This window comes from Melospiza georgiana, chromosome 21 (assembly GCF_028018845.1).
Source record: "Melospiza georgiana isolate bMelGeo1 chromosome 21, bMelGeo1.pri, whole genome shotgun sequence".
NCBI lineage: Eukaryota > Metazoa > Chordata > Aves > Passeriformes > Passerellidae > Melospiza > Melospiza georgiana.
This window is the reverse complement of record NC_080450.1, coordinates 9,973,764-9,990,417: the sequence shown is the minus strand read 5'-3', so window position 1 is coordinate 9,990,417 and position 16,654 is coordinate 9,973,764. Positions and strand designations below refer to the sequence as shown.

General features: G+C 47.6%; 1 protein-coding gene across 1 annotated transcript; it reads left to right on the top strand.

The window, feature by feature from the left end:
- The first annotated feature begins 8,132 nt into the window (after window positions 1-8,132).
- On the top strand, window positions 8,133-15,338 carry SLC16A5 (solute carrier family 16 member 5). The gene is made up of 4 exons (XM_058038994.1): window positions 8,133-8,352; window positions 11,503-11,646; window positions 12,631-13,497; window positions 15,097-15,338. Exons 1-4 carry the CDS (start codon window positions 8,133-8,135, stop codon window positions 15,336-15,338), a joined length of 1,473 nt encoding a protein of 490 aa, XP_057894977.1.
- Window positions 15,339-16,654: the final 1,316 nt, after the last annotated feature.

Here is a 16,654-nt window from a genome sequence, read left to right as displayed (position 1 = left end):
GAAGTTGGATGACATTGGCAGTTCAGGCCCAACACAATGAAAAGGAAGAGCAAGGACACAAGTGAAGAATGAGAAGTCTTGAGTTAATCCTACTCTTGATTGCAAGTGGCTGTTGCCTCCTGTGGGTGCTCTGAAGGCTGCCAGTCTCCATCCTTACTGCCACAAGACCCTCAAAGCCACAGAGCAGGGAAGGGCAGACACATCCCCAAACCAGGGTTTAACACCAGCACAGTGGAAGAGGATGAGACTCTCCCCACACAGGGAGCTCACCAGAAACCATGGCTAAGCCAAGTCACCACCCAGCGTGAGTTGATTTAAGATAGTATTTTCAAACCTCTATCCCAATTCACTGCACTGCCAGTGAATTTGCCCAAAGCAAAGCCACACTTCAAGTGCTAGCAGAGTCTTGGGCAGAGGTGGAAACTGCAGTGCTGGCACTGCTGACACCACACACATATCTGTTCATCAGGGAGGGCTTGTCAGCAGAAATTCAGGTTACAGCCAGCATTTACAGAATGCCATAACCTCCCTGCTACCCCACCTTAGGGCTGTCTGATAAGGCCACATAAGGTGGAAAAAGCTTTGCAGGACCTTTAACCAGCTCCAGGTGTGCCAGGCAGGTGGCTCCTCTAACACAATGCCACGGCACCACACAGGAGACACAAACATTGCTCTGTGTTCCTACAGGAACCAGGAGCTGGAGCTGCCAGGTCTTTGCACCGTCCCTCACTTTCCCATCCAAGGCTTTGGAACCCATTAACTCCTTTAAAAATGAGGTTTTTTTACTTGCTGCAGGAAACAGGTGATGCCTCAGCATTACCAAGTGATGAGAGGTTGTGCAGGATTGGCAGCATGTGTTAACTTACCCAAAGTGAAAACCAACCCTGTGGGTCAGCTCTTAATGTGCTGGTCCTGCTGCTGCCAGGAGCCCAAAGCTCAGCTCTCCCCGTTGCCAAACCCAGGCTGCTCTAGAGCTGCTGCAGCAGCAGAAGGGAAAGGGGGATGGTTTGCAGCAGAACTGACCTCAGCAGAGGGTTATGGGCCCTGACTCTTGTCTGGGTTGATCAGAGCACCCCAGGCTGCCTCCCAGCGCTGTTGCCCCAGGAAGATGTGGGACACCCAGTGAGGGCACATCCCCAGGCACAAGCAGCTGCTGTGAGTGAGGGGCTCTGTGCCACCACCAAGGCAGGAGGTGAATGGCACCACAAAAACACCCAAGGGATTTTGTACCTGCCCATAGCAGGACTTGGTCCCTCCTACCCCCAGAGACAACCAGGGAGAAAAAATTCTCCAGGTGCCTTTGCCAGGTGCCTGGGGGAAAGATGAGTGATGAAACATCACATTTTCTGACAGCCAGAGTAAAGTCAGTAGGTAGTGCATGCACTAAGCTATGGCAGAGGGACTTGAAAATCCCCTCATCAGACTTTTCTGCATTGGAAAGCACTTAAAAAGAGAAATTTTACATCCTCCTCTGGAAAGAGAGGCTCAGGGCCCCTCTTGTCCTCCAGGCTGTGTCCAGGGCCCACCAGGCTCCCTGGAGCTGGTGCTCACCTCCCCACAACACTCACATTAGTCACCCCAGCTGGCAGTTCACCTTGCCCCTGACAGTTTTGCCTGGAACACAATTAATTAATTAATTGGTTTTTCTGGCCTGCCTGTTCTTGTCTGTGGACAAAGAGGAAATAGTAATTGACATTAAAGATAGAAAATGGTTTTAGCAGTGTCAGGCACCCATCAGCATCCAACTGCTTGGCCTGGGGCTCCAGCAAAATGCAGTGGAAACTGAGGCTGCATTTGCCCTCTGCACACGTGGGAGGGTGAATCACAGCGATGCAGAGGTCCTGCCACAGCCACGCTTGCATCTTGCACAACCCCTTCACATGCTCTGCCTCAGGCTCTCACACAGACGAAGGTCAATTCCTCACTGACCCGCCCACCCTCACCCGGAACAAAGTAATCAAGCCAGATCTGTCTGCAGACGGGAAGCCTGCAGATATTTTCAACTCAGCTTTCGAACTTGTTTGGGAAACAAGGACCTTGGCCATGTCCTTCTACCTAGATCTGGCTCTGAGGCAGTTATTGACGGTTTAACCCAACTTTCACATGGTTCAATAACTGCCTCATACCCTCTTGCTTTCCAGGCTGGAGAAACACATTGGTTACTCCAAACCACAGTGAAGAAAGAGTTGCAATGCCCTAGTAATTACCTTCAGATTGTGGTGTAACAGATGAGCAAAGGCTTATCTCAAAAGATAAGCTTTTTTGACCTTCTGGTAATATTCCCTGTTAGAGGCCTCCATCCCTCCTAGGTGTTTCCCAGTGTGAAGTGCACAGAGTCCTCAGGTTTTATCAGTGAGCTGAGAACTCCACTGATCTCTGTGTCACCAAGTATATCCTTGAGCTCAGGGCCATCTAGGCAGCAGGTCCTTTACCACAGCCAGGAAAACATGCACCAGTGATCTTGATGAATTCAAATGACAGCATCTAAAAATGAGGAAAACCATTTGGGCAACCAAGCAAGGAGACAGGCCTTTAACCTGAGCACTGAGTTCAAGATGCCCTAGAAAAGCAGGCAGATTCAACACTAAACAGATAGAAAACATCTAATAAATTGTCATCCTTAACCTAATGTTCCAGTGTGTTTTTATCTAAAATTTTAATACAAGGAAACATGTGAAAAGTAAGAAGAGGAGGGACATATTTGCCAAACCAATGGGGATTTGTCCATGAAACAAAGGCTCAAGGCCACGTTTTGCTGTTTCCACACCCCTCTGAAAATATGACCCTAAGGCACACAGGGACCTGCACTTCCCACTGGGATAAAGAGTTCCTGCCTTTCCTTTTCCAGAAATCACAAAACTAAACATTGTGATCCCTCTGGGTATGAGCCTCAGTGTCAGCACTAAGTTGCTGTATCTTCTCCTCTACCCTGTTATGACCTGTAAGCATCACCCATATTTTCCTCAGAGCAGGACATCTTCCTTGGACAGGAGAGCTGGGCAGGGCCTGGCTGGGATGGCAGAGCATCTGCCCAGAGCTAAAGAGCCAAAACTGAATAGCTGGAGCCCAAAACCAGCTGGCTTCCTAAAAACCATGCTCCAAAATTTCTGGCTGAACACCTTCAACCCCACACAACCTCCTGCAGCTGCTCCACAGATCCAGCAGTCAGACACAAGGAAACATTCCTTTTGATCTCACTCCCAATGAGTCCCTTATTCCTTATTAATAAAAGCCAATTTAAATCATAATTACGAGCTTGTTAGAGGGAACTTTCAGCCACTGCTCAGGATCAAAATATCAATCTATGAAAGAGATGCCCTGCAGCAGGGCTAGGCTACCCACAGCAGCATCACATCCCATTTCTCCCTCTGCCACATCCTCACCTGCGGGAGTTTTCTTGCAGCTAATGACAAGGTAACTTCATTTCTGGAGAAGCCTCATTTTCCTAGGAACACACCCTGCCCTCACCTTCCCAGTTGCTGGAAGAAAAGCACCCACAGCTTCCAGATATCCTCAGTAACCTCAGCCAGGTTCCTAGCAAGGACCTCCATCTGTTCAGGTCCTCCATGGTCCCTCTCTCTGTCCACTCCCAGGGCAGTGTGGCAGGTTAGGGTGTCACACAGCACGAGCCACAGCTGCTCCCAAAACCACCTTCACCATGAATTTGTGCAATCTCTTCCACAGACATCTCCAGATCCCCATTGCCTCAGGGAATGTTGTCCTTCTTGGCACCACACTGCACACAAAGCACAGGCTCTGGGACAGCTGGGGACCAGAGGGGATGGTGGCAGTCAGGAGGGCAAGGGCCAGCATGCACACGAACCATCTGCAGTCACCCACCAGGCAGAGATCCACCACAGGGATAAAGAGCAGGGACAAGCCACAGCTTGCTGAATTCCTGCAGGCCAACAGGAGCTGTCAGTGCATGCTCTGGTGCCAGCTGCCTCCTCAGCTCTCATTTCCCATCTCCAGGCTAAGCCATTTTATCCCAGCACTGGCTAATGGCCATTAAACCTAGTCCCAAAAGGGGGATTTCTCACCTGGTTTTACAGCCACATTATCAGTGATTAACGAGCACAAAGCAGACAAGCAGACCCCAAGTTAACCCAGGAGAGCAGAAAGCAGTGGTGAAACTGAGCAAAAAGTGATCCATGCAAGGATCTGGACATAAATGCAGCTGGGGAACAAACAGGATGGAGGGGGTGTAGGAGGAGGATACAGATGAGGCTGTTGGGCTAATTAAGACCTGTTAGTGCAGGAAGGACCCTGATCCCTTTTGCAGGGGAGGATGTGGGAGTGATGCTATGGGAACTGCTTGGGAAAGTCAGGATAAACCAGCACTTCCTCCATGCTTGGCACAGCACCATTTTCTCAGTACTAGCAGAGCTGGTCTGAAGGGGTTTTGCCAGGGTTGTTCAGATCCTGTCCCAGCCTCAGGAACCTGTTTTCAGGTGCTCTGAGACCTTGGTTTCTGTTGGGTCTGTCTACATTCCAGGGATGGATCAGAGCAAGAGTTTAATTTGTGACTGAACCTGGGGCAGGAGCAGCTCCCTGCCACAAAGCACTCTGCAATCCCATAGCTGAAATGTCCCTTCATTTCCCTCGCTTTAAACAAAAAAACAAAACCCAAACCAAACAACCCCCCACACTTCCTCTGCAAGAATTAATCTGCCAGAGGATTTGCTAATCTGGATCTCTGGAACAAATTCAACTGGTCTTTCTCAAGTGTGATTTGCAAGCTCGGAGGCGTTTGCACTTTGGTATCCAACCCCAAAGAATCACAGAACCATTTTCAACTAAAGGTTGGAAAATACCTTTAAGATTATTGAATTCAGCTGTTAACCCAGCACTGCTAAGACCACCACTAAACCCAGTTTTTAAGCCCCAAAGCTGCTGCTGAGGCTCCTGAGCTCAGGGCTGATTTACCAAGCTGTAACGTGCTGGCAAGGACAGGGAGAGAGCAGGGGACTTGCAGCCACCATGCCCAGCCTGTCCCCTGAGGGCTGCAAGCACCTGCTGACAAGTGACATCCAGCAGAGAGAAGCCACAGCGCTGGGCCAGCTTGCACCACTTGGGCTGATGCTTTAATCAGAGCTAAATCTGGACTCTCTGCTGTCACCTCACTGGATGACCTTGGAAAAGTCAACTGGTATACAAGATTAGCTACATGGGAGAGGATGGCAAAGCAAGCCATGGTCTCAGGATGAAAAGGTACTTTAAAAGTCACTTATAAAGGTATTTACCAAGACAAGTGCTTGGCTCTCCTACCCTCAATAGACATTGAGTGACCCCAAAAAGCAGTTTACCACCCTGCTCAGTTTACAGTAAACATCTTGCTTCTGTACATGTACATGCACATTTTACACATTCATAAAATGTGTCCAGTGCATGCCAGGGCTGAGCTTGATGGCAGGATGGTGCAAGAAACCTTCTTCTCCAATCCCATTCCTGCTCTCAAGCTGCAGGCATTGTCCAGTCTCTGAGCACCCCTCCAAGCCCCATTGCTTTGGGCAGCAGTTCTTTGTCCCCCCAGCCACACTCCTGACTTTCCTGCTGGACCCTGTGCCTGGGTCTCCCTCCTCAGTGACTCCAGAGAAGCAGTGGGCTGCTCATCTCCCTGCAGAGGTGCCCCAGCTACAAGCTCATACTGAAGACTATAAATACCATTATTTGCATAACATAAACCTGTATTTGTGAAATATAAACCTCTTCCTTTGAGGTGAGCTACATAAATGCCCCAGGCTCTTGTGTCTCTTGGCATAAAGGGACACAACACTCCCTGTTCTTGCAGGGAGCAGCCAGGACCCCTCATGCCAGCAGCTGTTTTTCCCCCATCGGAGCTGAGAGAAACTGAGGCACAGAAGAAGAAGAAGGACTCCTGGTCTGCTGTCATAAACAACAGCTACCAGGGCTGCTCTGCAACAGCTAGGGGAATCCCAGGTTTGGAGGCTGATGTCTCGGGGATCACTGGAAGAAGAAACAACACTCAGACACAAACAGGAGAGGATTAGATTATCAGGGCAGACAGTGACTGTCAGAGGCTGGAAGGACAGACTGAAACAGGCAGTTGTTCCCTGTGTCCCATCCAGGGCACCCGTGTGTCCTCAGGTGCTCCACAGGCTGGTAGGGAGAAGCACCTTTGCCCTCTTCACCTGCTCCCAACAAAAGCACACTGTTTGCAGCAGGCACCCAGGTGTGGCCATTGCTGTGAACTCCAATCCTATTCCCAGCCCTACTAAGAAGGGATGATCACCTGCGTGTGAAAATCTGCCCATGTTTCACAGGCGTCCCAGTCCTGTCATGTTCACTGCTCAACACCAGGAGCAGTTTGCTTTAGAGCACCAAGCCCAGAGGAGCAGGACAACACACACCAGCCCTCCACTTTGACACCGTCCATCCTACCATCCTATCTCGGTACCTTGGAAGGGTTAACCCGCGGCTTTGCGCGGCGCTGCTGCTGCTCGGTGTGGCGCAGCCCGCTAAACCAGAGCTGCAATAATCTTGTTCCTTTACCTTTGTAAAGGAGGCAGCGAGCAGGTCGTGTGGCACCCGATGCCCAGGCTCCCTGCAGCGACTGTGCAGGTCGGGCTGCCCAGGGGAAAAGGTGTCCTGCAGCCTGGGGCAGCAGGTGGACGAAAGCCATGGGGTCTGCAGCCCCACTGGAGAGTCCTCCCCCGTAGGCAGGCGCCCAGGGAGATGTGAGGGGAGCCAGGAATCTGCTGGACAAACTCAAAAGTTGGACAGAGCAGCTGGGAACAGAGAAGAGCTGTGCTTCTGCCTTTTTTTGCAGGTTTGCTGTTGCCGGGGAGAGGTTTTAGGCTGTTATCCAGCTAATTCACACCACAGAGACAAGCACTTGAATTAGTTGCATTATCTGCGCCCAGCTAAATTGGACAAAGGATTAAAGTGTGCTGAGCACCACCACCGTGATTTGCATCTCAGAGCCCCTTCCCACGGGCCCCCTCTGCTCCCAGCCTTTTTTTTTTTTTTTTTTTTTTTTCACTCTCTGGCTGTGAGCCAGGCAGCATAAGAGCCCTGTTTACAGAAATGATGCCTAGGTTAATATTGCAAAAGACTTCATCAAAGGCTGTAGTCGCTACTGAAGCCGAGGGGTCTGACCGTGGGCCATGAGCTGACCGGGCTGCGCGCACAGGGGATGAGCCGCAGCCACGCGGCACCGCCCTCCGTTTGACAAATTCGGGTCTCAGCCTGAGGTATGAAACTAACCTTCTGCCACCATAGCATACTTGAAATAACGAGCAAAATGAAACTATTATTCATCTCTAAAGCTGCACACAAAACCTCAATGCAGCTGTCGTTTTAGGGAAAAAACACTACTGGAGTGCTAAGAAAATATTGCGCTGTGCATTGACCTTATAGGCACTTTTTCTGAGCTCATCCAGCTGCCAGAGATTATTATTTTATGCATGTTTATTCATGTGGAGAGGATGCAGAATGCTATTGCTATATGTTTCTGTCAGTCTCAGAGAAATCCAAACTGGGATTTCTCAGAAGCAGCTCTAGATCTAGAGAGGTAAAGCAAAAGCCTATCTGCCATCACTGGATTCTAATTAATTAATGGCCTTTAAAATATTTTTTCACCACCAGCACTTTGTACGTAGGTGTAGTTCTCCTGAAAGGTTCACACTGAGCTCTGCTGTGACACAGAACCTTTATAGGTTTCTATTTTGCTTGGCATTTGCAGTTTTTCCTCCTCGGCACGGGGACTGAGTGACCTTAGCAATTGCCAGCAAGGGGACTCCATATGATGAAAGCAGGTGAAAGGGAAAATAAGGGCGGAACTAGGTAAAGCCAATTCATACCTCAGAGGAGGTGTGGTCCTGTCCTCTACCTGGCTGTGGTCACAGTCTTGTGAAATATAAAAGGAGAAGGCAGCGGTTTCTAAAACAATCTGGTGCCAGGATCCTGTAGTGAGAAGGAAGGGAGGTGCTGGAAGAAATGCAGAGCAAGAAGTCAAGAGTGTCAGCTGGGAAAGGTGTGGGACTCACCGGTGCTCTGAGCCTCAGGAACACCATCAGCTCTTCCCTGAAGGCCTGTTCACTGGGCTGAGGGTTGTGTGGTAGCTGCACTCCCTTCCCCAGCAGACTGGCTGAGAGGAGAACGGAGCTATCATGTCCCAAGGAGAAGCAGCAGGACGTGGCACTGCCAAGCCCCAGGACCAGGGATGGGCATGGATGGTCCTGCTGGCCGCAGTGGTGCTGCAGGGGCTGACGCTGGGCTTCCCCCCCTGCATTGGGATCTTCTTCACGGACCTCCAGCACGAGTTCCAGGCCAGCAACAGCGAGACATCGTGGTTCCCGTCCATCATGGTGGCCGTGCTGCACGGAGGGGGTGAGTGATGGCAGGGAACGGCCTCTTCCACCTCCTCCTGCCCTTGTGCTGTTGGTGGGGGGATGTAATTCAGCGTTTCATTAAGGTGGGTGGTGGAAGGGACTGGCTGTTGGGCAGTACACAGCATTTCCAAGACACTTGCATCCCACAGTCGAAAGCTAAATGTCCACAGATTCCACGCTCCCTTTTGTCACTCTCAGAGTCAGCCAAGACCCTTGGTCAAAGAAGGCAAATCCCTTGCTCAGCCCAGTTTTTCCACATCAGCAAAAACACAGTTATTTCTCACAGAAGCTCTTTGAATAAGCCAGCACATAGTGCTGGAGCTGCGGTGCTTTCTTGGTTCATCTTGTCCACGAGAGCACATCTCCTTCCAAATGCCACATGACAGCTCTGTTCTTTGTGGCTGAAGAGATGCCAAAAGCTGAGCTCCTCAGTGCTGCCAGCTGAGGCAAAGCCTTAAAAGCAGCTCCTTGGGCGGTGGCACGGAGCGCACACCTACGCAGGCATCAGGGTGGATGTGAGCAGGGCTGGATCGGTGCAGAATGTGGGTCAGGCAGCACCTATGGCTGCAGGGCTGGAAGGAGCATTGTGCTCTCTGGATACTGGAGTGAATCACTGGTTTTCCCCTCACAAAAAACATGGGAGCAGCGCAGGGCAGTGGTCCCAGATTCCACACAGAGATGTGGGGATTCTTTTTCTGCAGAGAGAAAACCAAATCCCCAGCAGCTCAAGGACTTCCCAATGAGTGGTCTGTGCTTCGTGACCCATGCAAATTCTGTGCTTATTTGATAAACAGACAACCCAAACCCCACCAGGCAACAGAAGGAAAATTCCTGGTGTTGCCCATGTTTCCAAGCTTCTCCTTGAGTTCATTCCTGCTCCCTTCCAATGCTGGTGAAAGTTGATACTACATTATAAAGCAAAAAAACAACCCCAGAGCCCTGAGTCACGCTGATGTGAAGGCTGTGGCAGGTTCAGTCTGTACCATGCAGGATATGGCTAGCAGCCACCTGCATGGAACTGAGAGTTTGCACCTTAGCAGAAACAGCTGGGTCCAGAATATCAAGATGCAGATGGAAAGAGATGTCAAGGGAAGCGACAAGGGGAGGAATCACCACTGAGAGTAGGCAGAAATAAAGCAGTATCCTCGGGGCTTGGAATTTGGAAGCTGTTGGGCATTCCCCATCCTGCTTTCCAGCCCCTGTGATCCTTCTGTCATTAGTGGGGAGGATCCAACTGGGACCTGCTGGCTCTGGGAAACGGTCTCAGAATCAGCTTGGTCCCAGCATGTCCAGGAAGGACAACTCTGGCAGTATCCACAAGAATGTCAATTATCCTGTCGTTTTTAATGAAGTAATTGTTGTGTAGGAGGCTAGAACCACTATAAAAGGTAATACAATGACAGCCAATACATAGATCCAAAAGTTATAAATTAGATAAGGAAAGAATAGCTTTGTGTTGATATTCACAATAGAATTTGTCAGGCCACAGCCAGAAAGTTGTACTTTGCTTGCCAGTTATGTCTCCTATTGCAGGGTGTTAGAGCACAGGAGGATTTATGCTTTTCCCCAGTAGAAGGAGGCAGCAGTAACATAAACCAGAAGACAAAAAAACCCCAAAATAAACAGAGATCAAAGCTTCCCTCTCAGGCCAAGCACATATGGCTTTTGCTGCAGCTTCTGACCTCCTTTGGAGAGGGCCAGGCTTTACTTGATTCAAGTTCTCCAGTTACATTTCAGCACTTAAATCTTTCCCAAAATTGCATGCTGTTGTCACTAGTATCCCTTAAAGGTGCCACTTGCTTTTCTTCACATTTATTCCTTTTAGTTCAGAGGAACTGAAGGGGAAAAAAATTTATTTGTTGCAAAAATTGGAAGAGAAAGGGAAATGGGCAGAGCAGCCTGTTCCCAGAGCCGTCAGTACTGGGAGAAGGTTCCATGCAGGAGAGCTATGGAAGGAAATGGGGAAGGGCACAGGGCAAACAATAGCTCATAATTCAGCCAAACATATTCCATTATCGGTGCTATGTTCCTAGGTAAAAGCCATTAGTGATTATTCTGTTATAAGATAATTTGAGAGACCTAGGGTGCTACATCTGTGTCCAAAAGGGAATTTCAGGCCATTACAGGTTCCTGCTCTTAGATATCCATGCACACGGAACACTCTGCACTAACTCATATAAATGCAGCAATTTTGTTGATATTATTGCAAAAGAAAGCACAAAAGCCCCAGGCAAGTGAGAAATAACATTTGAAACCCAGACAACAAGTAACCAGGAACTAATCACGACAAACCCTTATGGTTTTTAGAGTCAACCTCATTATTTTATAGTGTTCAATTTATGCCTTCTTGGGCTAGTTAAACAGCAGTACCATCCTTAATGTCTTCATCAGGAGGAAAAAATAATCCAGTCACATTTGCTGGACACTTTTTCAAAGGCCACTGAAGTCTAAGGTGAAAATCTCCCAAGCAGATCAAAATACAGACAGCTGCACTCCTAATTTTAATAATGTTCCACTGTTCACTTGACTGTGTGGATTTTATTTCAAACCAGATGTTGATTTAGGTCACAAATATGCCACAGGTTATATTCCCTACACTGACTGACTCCTAATTCTGCAGTTTACAGTCATTTTGCATTTGCTTCCATAACCTTAAGTGTTCAGAATTGGGAAAAATGTTAATAAAACCTGGAAAACCTTGAGGATTCTCGAGGGAACAGGAAAAGAAACTACCTTCAGATCTTCTTCTCCCAGAGAATGCAGAGAGAAGCACCTTCCCCACTGGCAGGCTGCAGATGTGATCTAATCTTTCCCTGCCCCAAAATGAAGGATGTTAATGTCATTAACAAACAAGTAATTTCTCATAATCTCATGGAATTCACCAGAAGTCCCGTTCCAAGGGTTTTAATGAAAATCCATCACATCCTACTTGATGGTCAAAATCCCAGCAGATGACAGTCGTCACCTCAGCCAACAAGCTGGCCAAGCACTTGGGAGGATCACAGAAAATATTTTCTCTTCCTGTCTCCCCCACTACACTAAGCTGCTGGGAAAACCTTCAGGGTCTCTAGACTACATAATTTGATAATTGCAGCAGTCCAGCAGGTACAAAATACTTCCTTCATCCCTTTTCCTTCTCTACTTCCAGGGCCCCTGTGCAGCATCCTGGTGAAGCGGTTTGGCTGCAGGTTCGTGGTGATGCTGGGAGGGCTGCTCAGCGGGCTGGGAATGGTGTCCAGTTCCTTCTGCAAGTCCATCAGCCAGCTGTACCTCACAGCTGGCCTCATCACTGGTACGTACTGGAGAGCAGGGAAACTCAGCTGCTGTGCTGGAGATGGGAAGTGGGAGAGCCCCAGCTAAGTGGTCACATTTTTCCACTCATCTGTGAAACAGGAGAACTCAACAGCCTCCCAGCACAGCAGAAATCCTACAGCCACTAGACTTGGCCTTCACACCCCTTTAGCATACACCTCACCCACTCAAGCTCACTGGGAAGTGCTTCTCTCTGGAAAAAGCTACAGATCTCCAGAGGGTAAAATGGAGAAAACGGATGTCTGTTCTTTTTAGTAGCTTCTCAGCCTTTTGTCTTTCAAGAAGGGAGGGGTTTTGTTGTTTTTCCAATCTTGGAACATAATGTGTTGCGATAATGTCCTTCTCAGGTTCCCTGAGCTTGTATTTCACCACTCCCAAACTGGGGGAGAACGGAGACATCTTTTTCTAACAAAAGACCCTGTTGGTTTTGAACAGAAGTAACAGATGGGAACTCTTCCTTTCCAAATATTTCTCCTATGTAACTGACATTCAACTCTTGGTTTTTAATAACACAGAGAAATTAATTCCTTACTCTGTAACCATTCCTGCTGGATCATGCAAGTTAAGCAGTGGCCACTGCTTTGAGAAAAAAACAAGCAACTCCCTGAGCCCTGATGAAAGCATCAGGAAAGCAGCACTGCAGCACTGCTCATTGCATGTGGAATAAAATCCAAGCTTTTAATGAACAATTCCATAGCAACTTAAGAATTGCACCGTGTCCCAGAAAAACGTTAGATCAGTATATTTACTATACCCAAGAACACAAATAGTTTAATTTACACATAACAACCTTCTTCATCCTGGTGTGGGGTTTCTGAGTATTAATCAATCCCTGGGGGTTATGTGGCCTGGCAGGTCAGAAAATGCTTCAATGGCAGATGAAATCATCTGTGGGTACACCATGAATTTGGGCTCTTTTCCCCCTTTAAGACAACAAAGAAAGATCATTTATTCTCATCTTTAGGTCTGGGATCATGTTTCAGCTTCCAGGCAGGAGTGACTGTGCTGGGCTATTACTTTGTGCGGTGGCGAACGCTGGCCAATGCCGTGGCCTCCACCGGGGTCTCCCTCGGCTTCACGCTGTGGCCGCTGCTGTCTCAATACTTGCTGGATGAGATGGGCTGGAGAAACACCTTCCTCATCTTTGGAGGAATACTGCTGAACGGCTGTGTTTGTGGAGCCATCATGAGACCCATTCAGCTGGCATCAGGGTCACTTCCGCAGTCTGCCAAGCCCGAAGAGGAGCCAGGGAGCAGAGCAGAAGAGACACAGCTGTCCAATGGAGCATCTCCTCACCACCCCACACTCCAGCAGCACACCAAAAGGACAAAATGCTTCCAGATGCTGCAGAAGTACCTGGCTTTTGACATCTTCTGTCAAAACAAAGGTTACCAGATTTACACTATTGGAGTAACCTGGATGATGATGGGGTTTGCCTTACCCCATGTCTACCTTGTGCCTTATGCCATCCACAACGGGGTGGAGGAGCGCAAGGCAGCCCTCCTCATCTCCGTCATCGGGCTCATCAACATCTTCATCCGCCCTTTCACAGGGCTGCTCTCGGGACACAGAGTCTTCACGGGAAGGCGCATCTACCTGTTCAGCCTGGCCGTGCTCCTCTGCGGGCTCAGCAACTTCATCTGTGTCATCTCAGCTGAGTTCAGCGTGCTCATCCTCTACTGCGTCATCCTCAGCATAGCCATGAGCGGCGTCGGGGCGCTCACCTTCCAGGTGCTGATGGATGTGGTGGAGATGGACCGGTTCTCCAGTGCTCTAGGGCTCTTCACCATCCTAGAGAGCACCACCCTCCTCATCGGGGCCCCGCTCACAGGTGAGAGAGGCGATGAAGCCTGGCTGGGGGAAAGGTGGTGGTTTGGAAACTGGTGGCAAGTGCTTGGGAGCATCAAGAAGAGGAATTAGGGAGTTTCCAGACCCTTGGTGTAGGTGAGTTATGCAAAGGGAGCAGTATAAAAGGTGCGGTTGGAAAAGAATCATCAGCCTCTTTTGACAGCTGGAAAGTAATTTCAACAGCTGCATTGAGATCACAGTGAAAAAATTACTCACTTGGTATGTGATCTGATACATATGGGAGCAATGACAGCTTTTTTCCAGTGGCAAGAAGCCAACAGGAATAACTATGAACTTTTTCACCTTTTTACCAGTTTGCATTGCTTTATCCATGAAGTCTCAAGAAATTGTGAACATCCCATTAAATGAATTATTTGTGTTCACAATTATTACCACTTCTACATTATTCAAAAGCCCCACAGTAAAAGCCTCTGTTCAGTCTTCTTTCCAAGTTCTGGAGCATATTAATTTTTCTCTGGAGACAAGACAGGAGCTAGTTAAGACTCTCAGTCTAATAAATTATTCACAGTTCACTCCAAATGGCACTAAGTGACCTGTCCAAGACACACCTGCTCCTGCAGTCAATTGAAAAGACCAGCAAATAACAAATGTCAACCTGAGCATGTCAGCCTCAGTTCATGCTTTAGTTCTCTTCTCCAGACAATGAATTGTGGCTACTCAGTAGGAAAATTGTGTCTGGCTCAACAATGTGGTGGTAACATGCAGTCTATTTCATGGTACTCCCTGCCATTAGCGTGTCAGTCGCTTTTCTCAAAGAGCAAAAAGGTCCCTTCTTGGTCATCTCTGACAGGAGCAGCAGATGGGCAAAAAAAAAGCACAGTAAAAGCAGCTCCATTTCTGTTCACAGTCCTAAAATCTGCTATAGAAAAGTACACCATGGAAAGAAACATCACCAATCTTGACTGAAAAATACAAGCAAATAAACATTATTCCAGTATTTCCATATTGATAAGCAGCCTTATGATGATGGAAGGCATCGTGTATTTGGCCTAAGTATCACTTTTCCATCTCTAATATTAGTGTTAAATGACTCCCTCTATATCTCATGTTTCTAAATGGTTTATACTGAGGTCACTTTATGTTAGTCATAATCTTGCTGTGCTGTGAATTTCCTTATCCTTCATTAAACAGGATTAGAGACAAATGTTCAGTTTGGAGACCTTACTATGTAAGTTTCTGAGCTACTTCTCTATCTAGTTGTTCTATTTTCTGCCCCAGGATGTAATAGGGTCACTCATTCCAAAAGCCTCTGAGTGGCAGTGGCACAAGGGTTCTCTGCTGAGCAAATGAAATGAAGCAGCAGGTTGGGGAAAAATTACAATTTCCTTTCTTTCCTGATTTCTGTGTGTATTGAGAAACACTTTCTACAGAAGTATCACCTGACTTGTGACTACAAATAAAAACTCAACAACCACTAGAATCCAGAGAAGAGAACTTAACTCATGAGAGAATTCTTGTCTTTTGTATATGGCAGTTTGCTGAACGATTCAGGTTTAACATGCATGTAAATGAATGCCTTCAGTGCCTCTTCTCTTTGGCTAAGGTTTGATTTCTATTCCAGGTTTCCTGGTAGACATAACCAGTGATTTCCACTACGTCTTCTACACCTCCAGCTTCTTCCTGATATCAGCTGCATTATTTATGGGGCTCAGTTTCTGTGCTCTGGAAAAAAAAAACAAATTGAGAGAGGCTTCCAAAGCACATTTGGACAATCCCTCCAGATATCAGTACAGTGAAATGTCAACAGAACCAAAGGCTGTAAGTCAATCCCCTCCAGCAGTTGAGTACATCACGAGCATATGAAAATAAAGACGGGGGGAAAAGTGCAACACCATGAAGTGGTCTGTACAAACCAACACATGGCCCAACACTGATGGCAGATCAGAAAAAACCAGTCTGCTTTCCACCACTGTCATCCTCCTTCTGTACTTGCACTCCATAGGGCCTTGTCAGACCCCAGGACAGAGATCCAGGCCACGGGCCCAGCACAGAACCCAGCATCAGCCAAGGAGATGAAGCACAAAGAGATCTGAGCTCTCCTAAAGCAAACCATAGGATAACAGCCATGGGACCCAGCAGCAGGACACAAAAGCTGGCATAGTTCAATTGGGTTAAGTCACCACCTTTAAGAAGTCCCTGGAATTTCACAAGCACATTCCAGTTGGAAGTGCTGGATAACACATATTAATGGGTAGTTCTTCCCAAAGAAATATTGTTGCCTCTTCTGAATATGCAATTTTGGTGCACAGGCTTCCTGTTTGCTTCCCATGCTGGGGGTGGCAAGTCAAACATTTCCACAGGAAGTGTGTTATTATTTTCCACATCTCTAAATGTTATACAAAAGCAGCTGGATGGGTTGTAGAACTCAGACAAATCTCTAGTAAGATCAACTATTTTCTCCTATGAAGCATACACAGGAGTTCTTCATGCCAAGGACAGTTTCAAAGCCTCAAAATTTAACTGCAGAGCCTCAAAAAAAAAAAAAAACCCCAAAAAACAACCCACCATGCCTTGGAGTGCCTACGTTGTATAACTACTGATATCTCAAGTTTAATATATCATAAAAGAGAATTCATGGCTCATGTAAACACACTTCAGCATTAACTGGAACCCATTTGGGGCAGGGAGAGTGATATCAGACCTAAGAAAAAGGATATGCATCCTTTTATAGGGCAAAATACAAAGCAATTGTAGTTCCTCTTTGTGGAGATCAGTTCAACTCTTAAGTCTTACACTTTTGAGCCCAATTACACCAGCATTCTCATTATAGAAAACTTTGTACAAACATAACTTATATTTCTTACAAGCACAAGCAGAACTTAAAAAGAAATCCACGGGGAAAGCATACAGAGAAAAGCCAGTGTTGCTGACTTTCTATCCATACAGCCTTGACTGTAAGTGGCATTCTCTGCCACAGCCCCAGGATTTGGGCTTGTCCCTGTCAATGGCTGCAGCAGGAGCTCAATCTGTTCATATTCTGTGTCATCCCTGATCCAACAGATGTGGGTAACAGCTCGTGAAGCATGTGGATAAGGATAACCCAACACATCAGAACAATCAAAAAGATGGAAGCACAAAATGGGAGTGAAACAGAAGTAACAGCTTTCAATAATGCAGTG

Bases quoted from the DNA above. Each gene is read 5' to 3' on its own strand.
- SLC16A5 (XM_058038994.1), top strand. From the start codon at position 8,133: ATGTCCCAAGGAGAAGCAGCAGGACGTGGCACTGCCAAGCCCCAGGAC. The intron at 11,647-12,630 runs GTACGTACTGGA...TCTCATCTTTAG, and splicing joins CACAGCTGGCCTCATCACTG to GTCTGGGATCATGTTTCAGC. The intron at 13,498-15,096 runs GTGAGAGAGGCG...TTTCTATTCCAG, and splicing joins CATCGGGGCCCCGCTCACAG to GTTTCCTGGTAGACATAACC.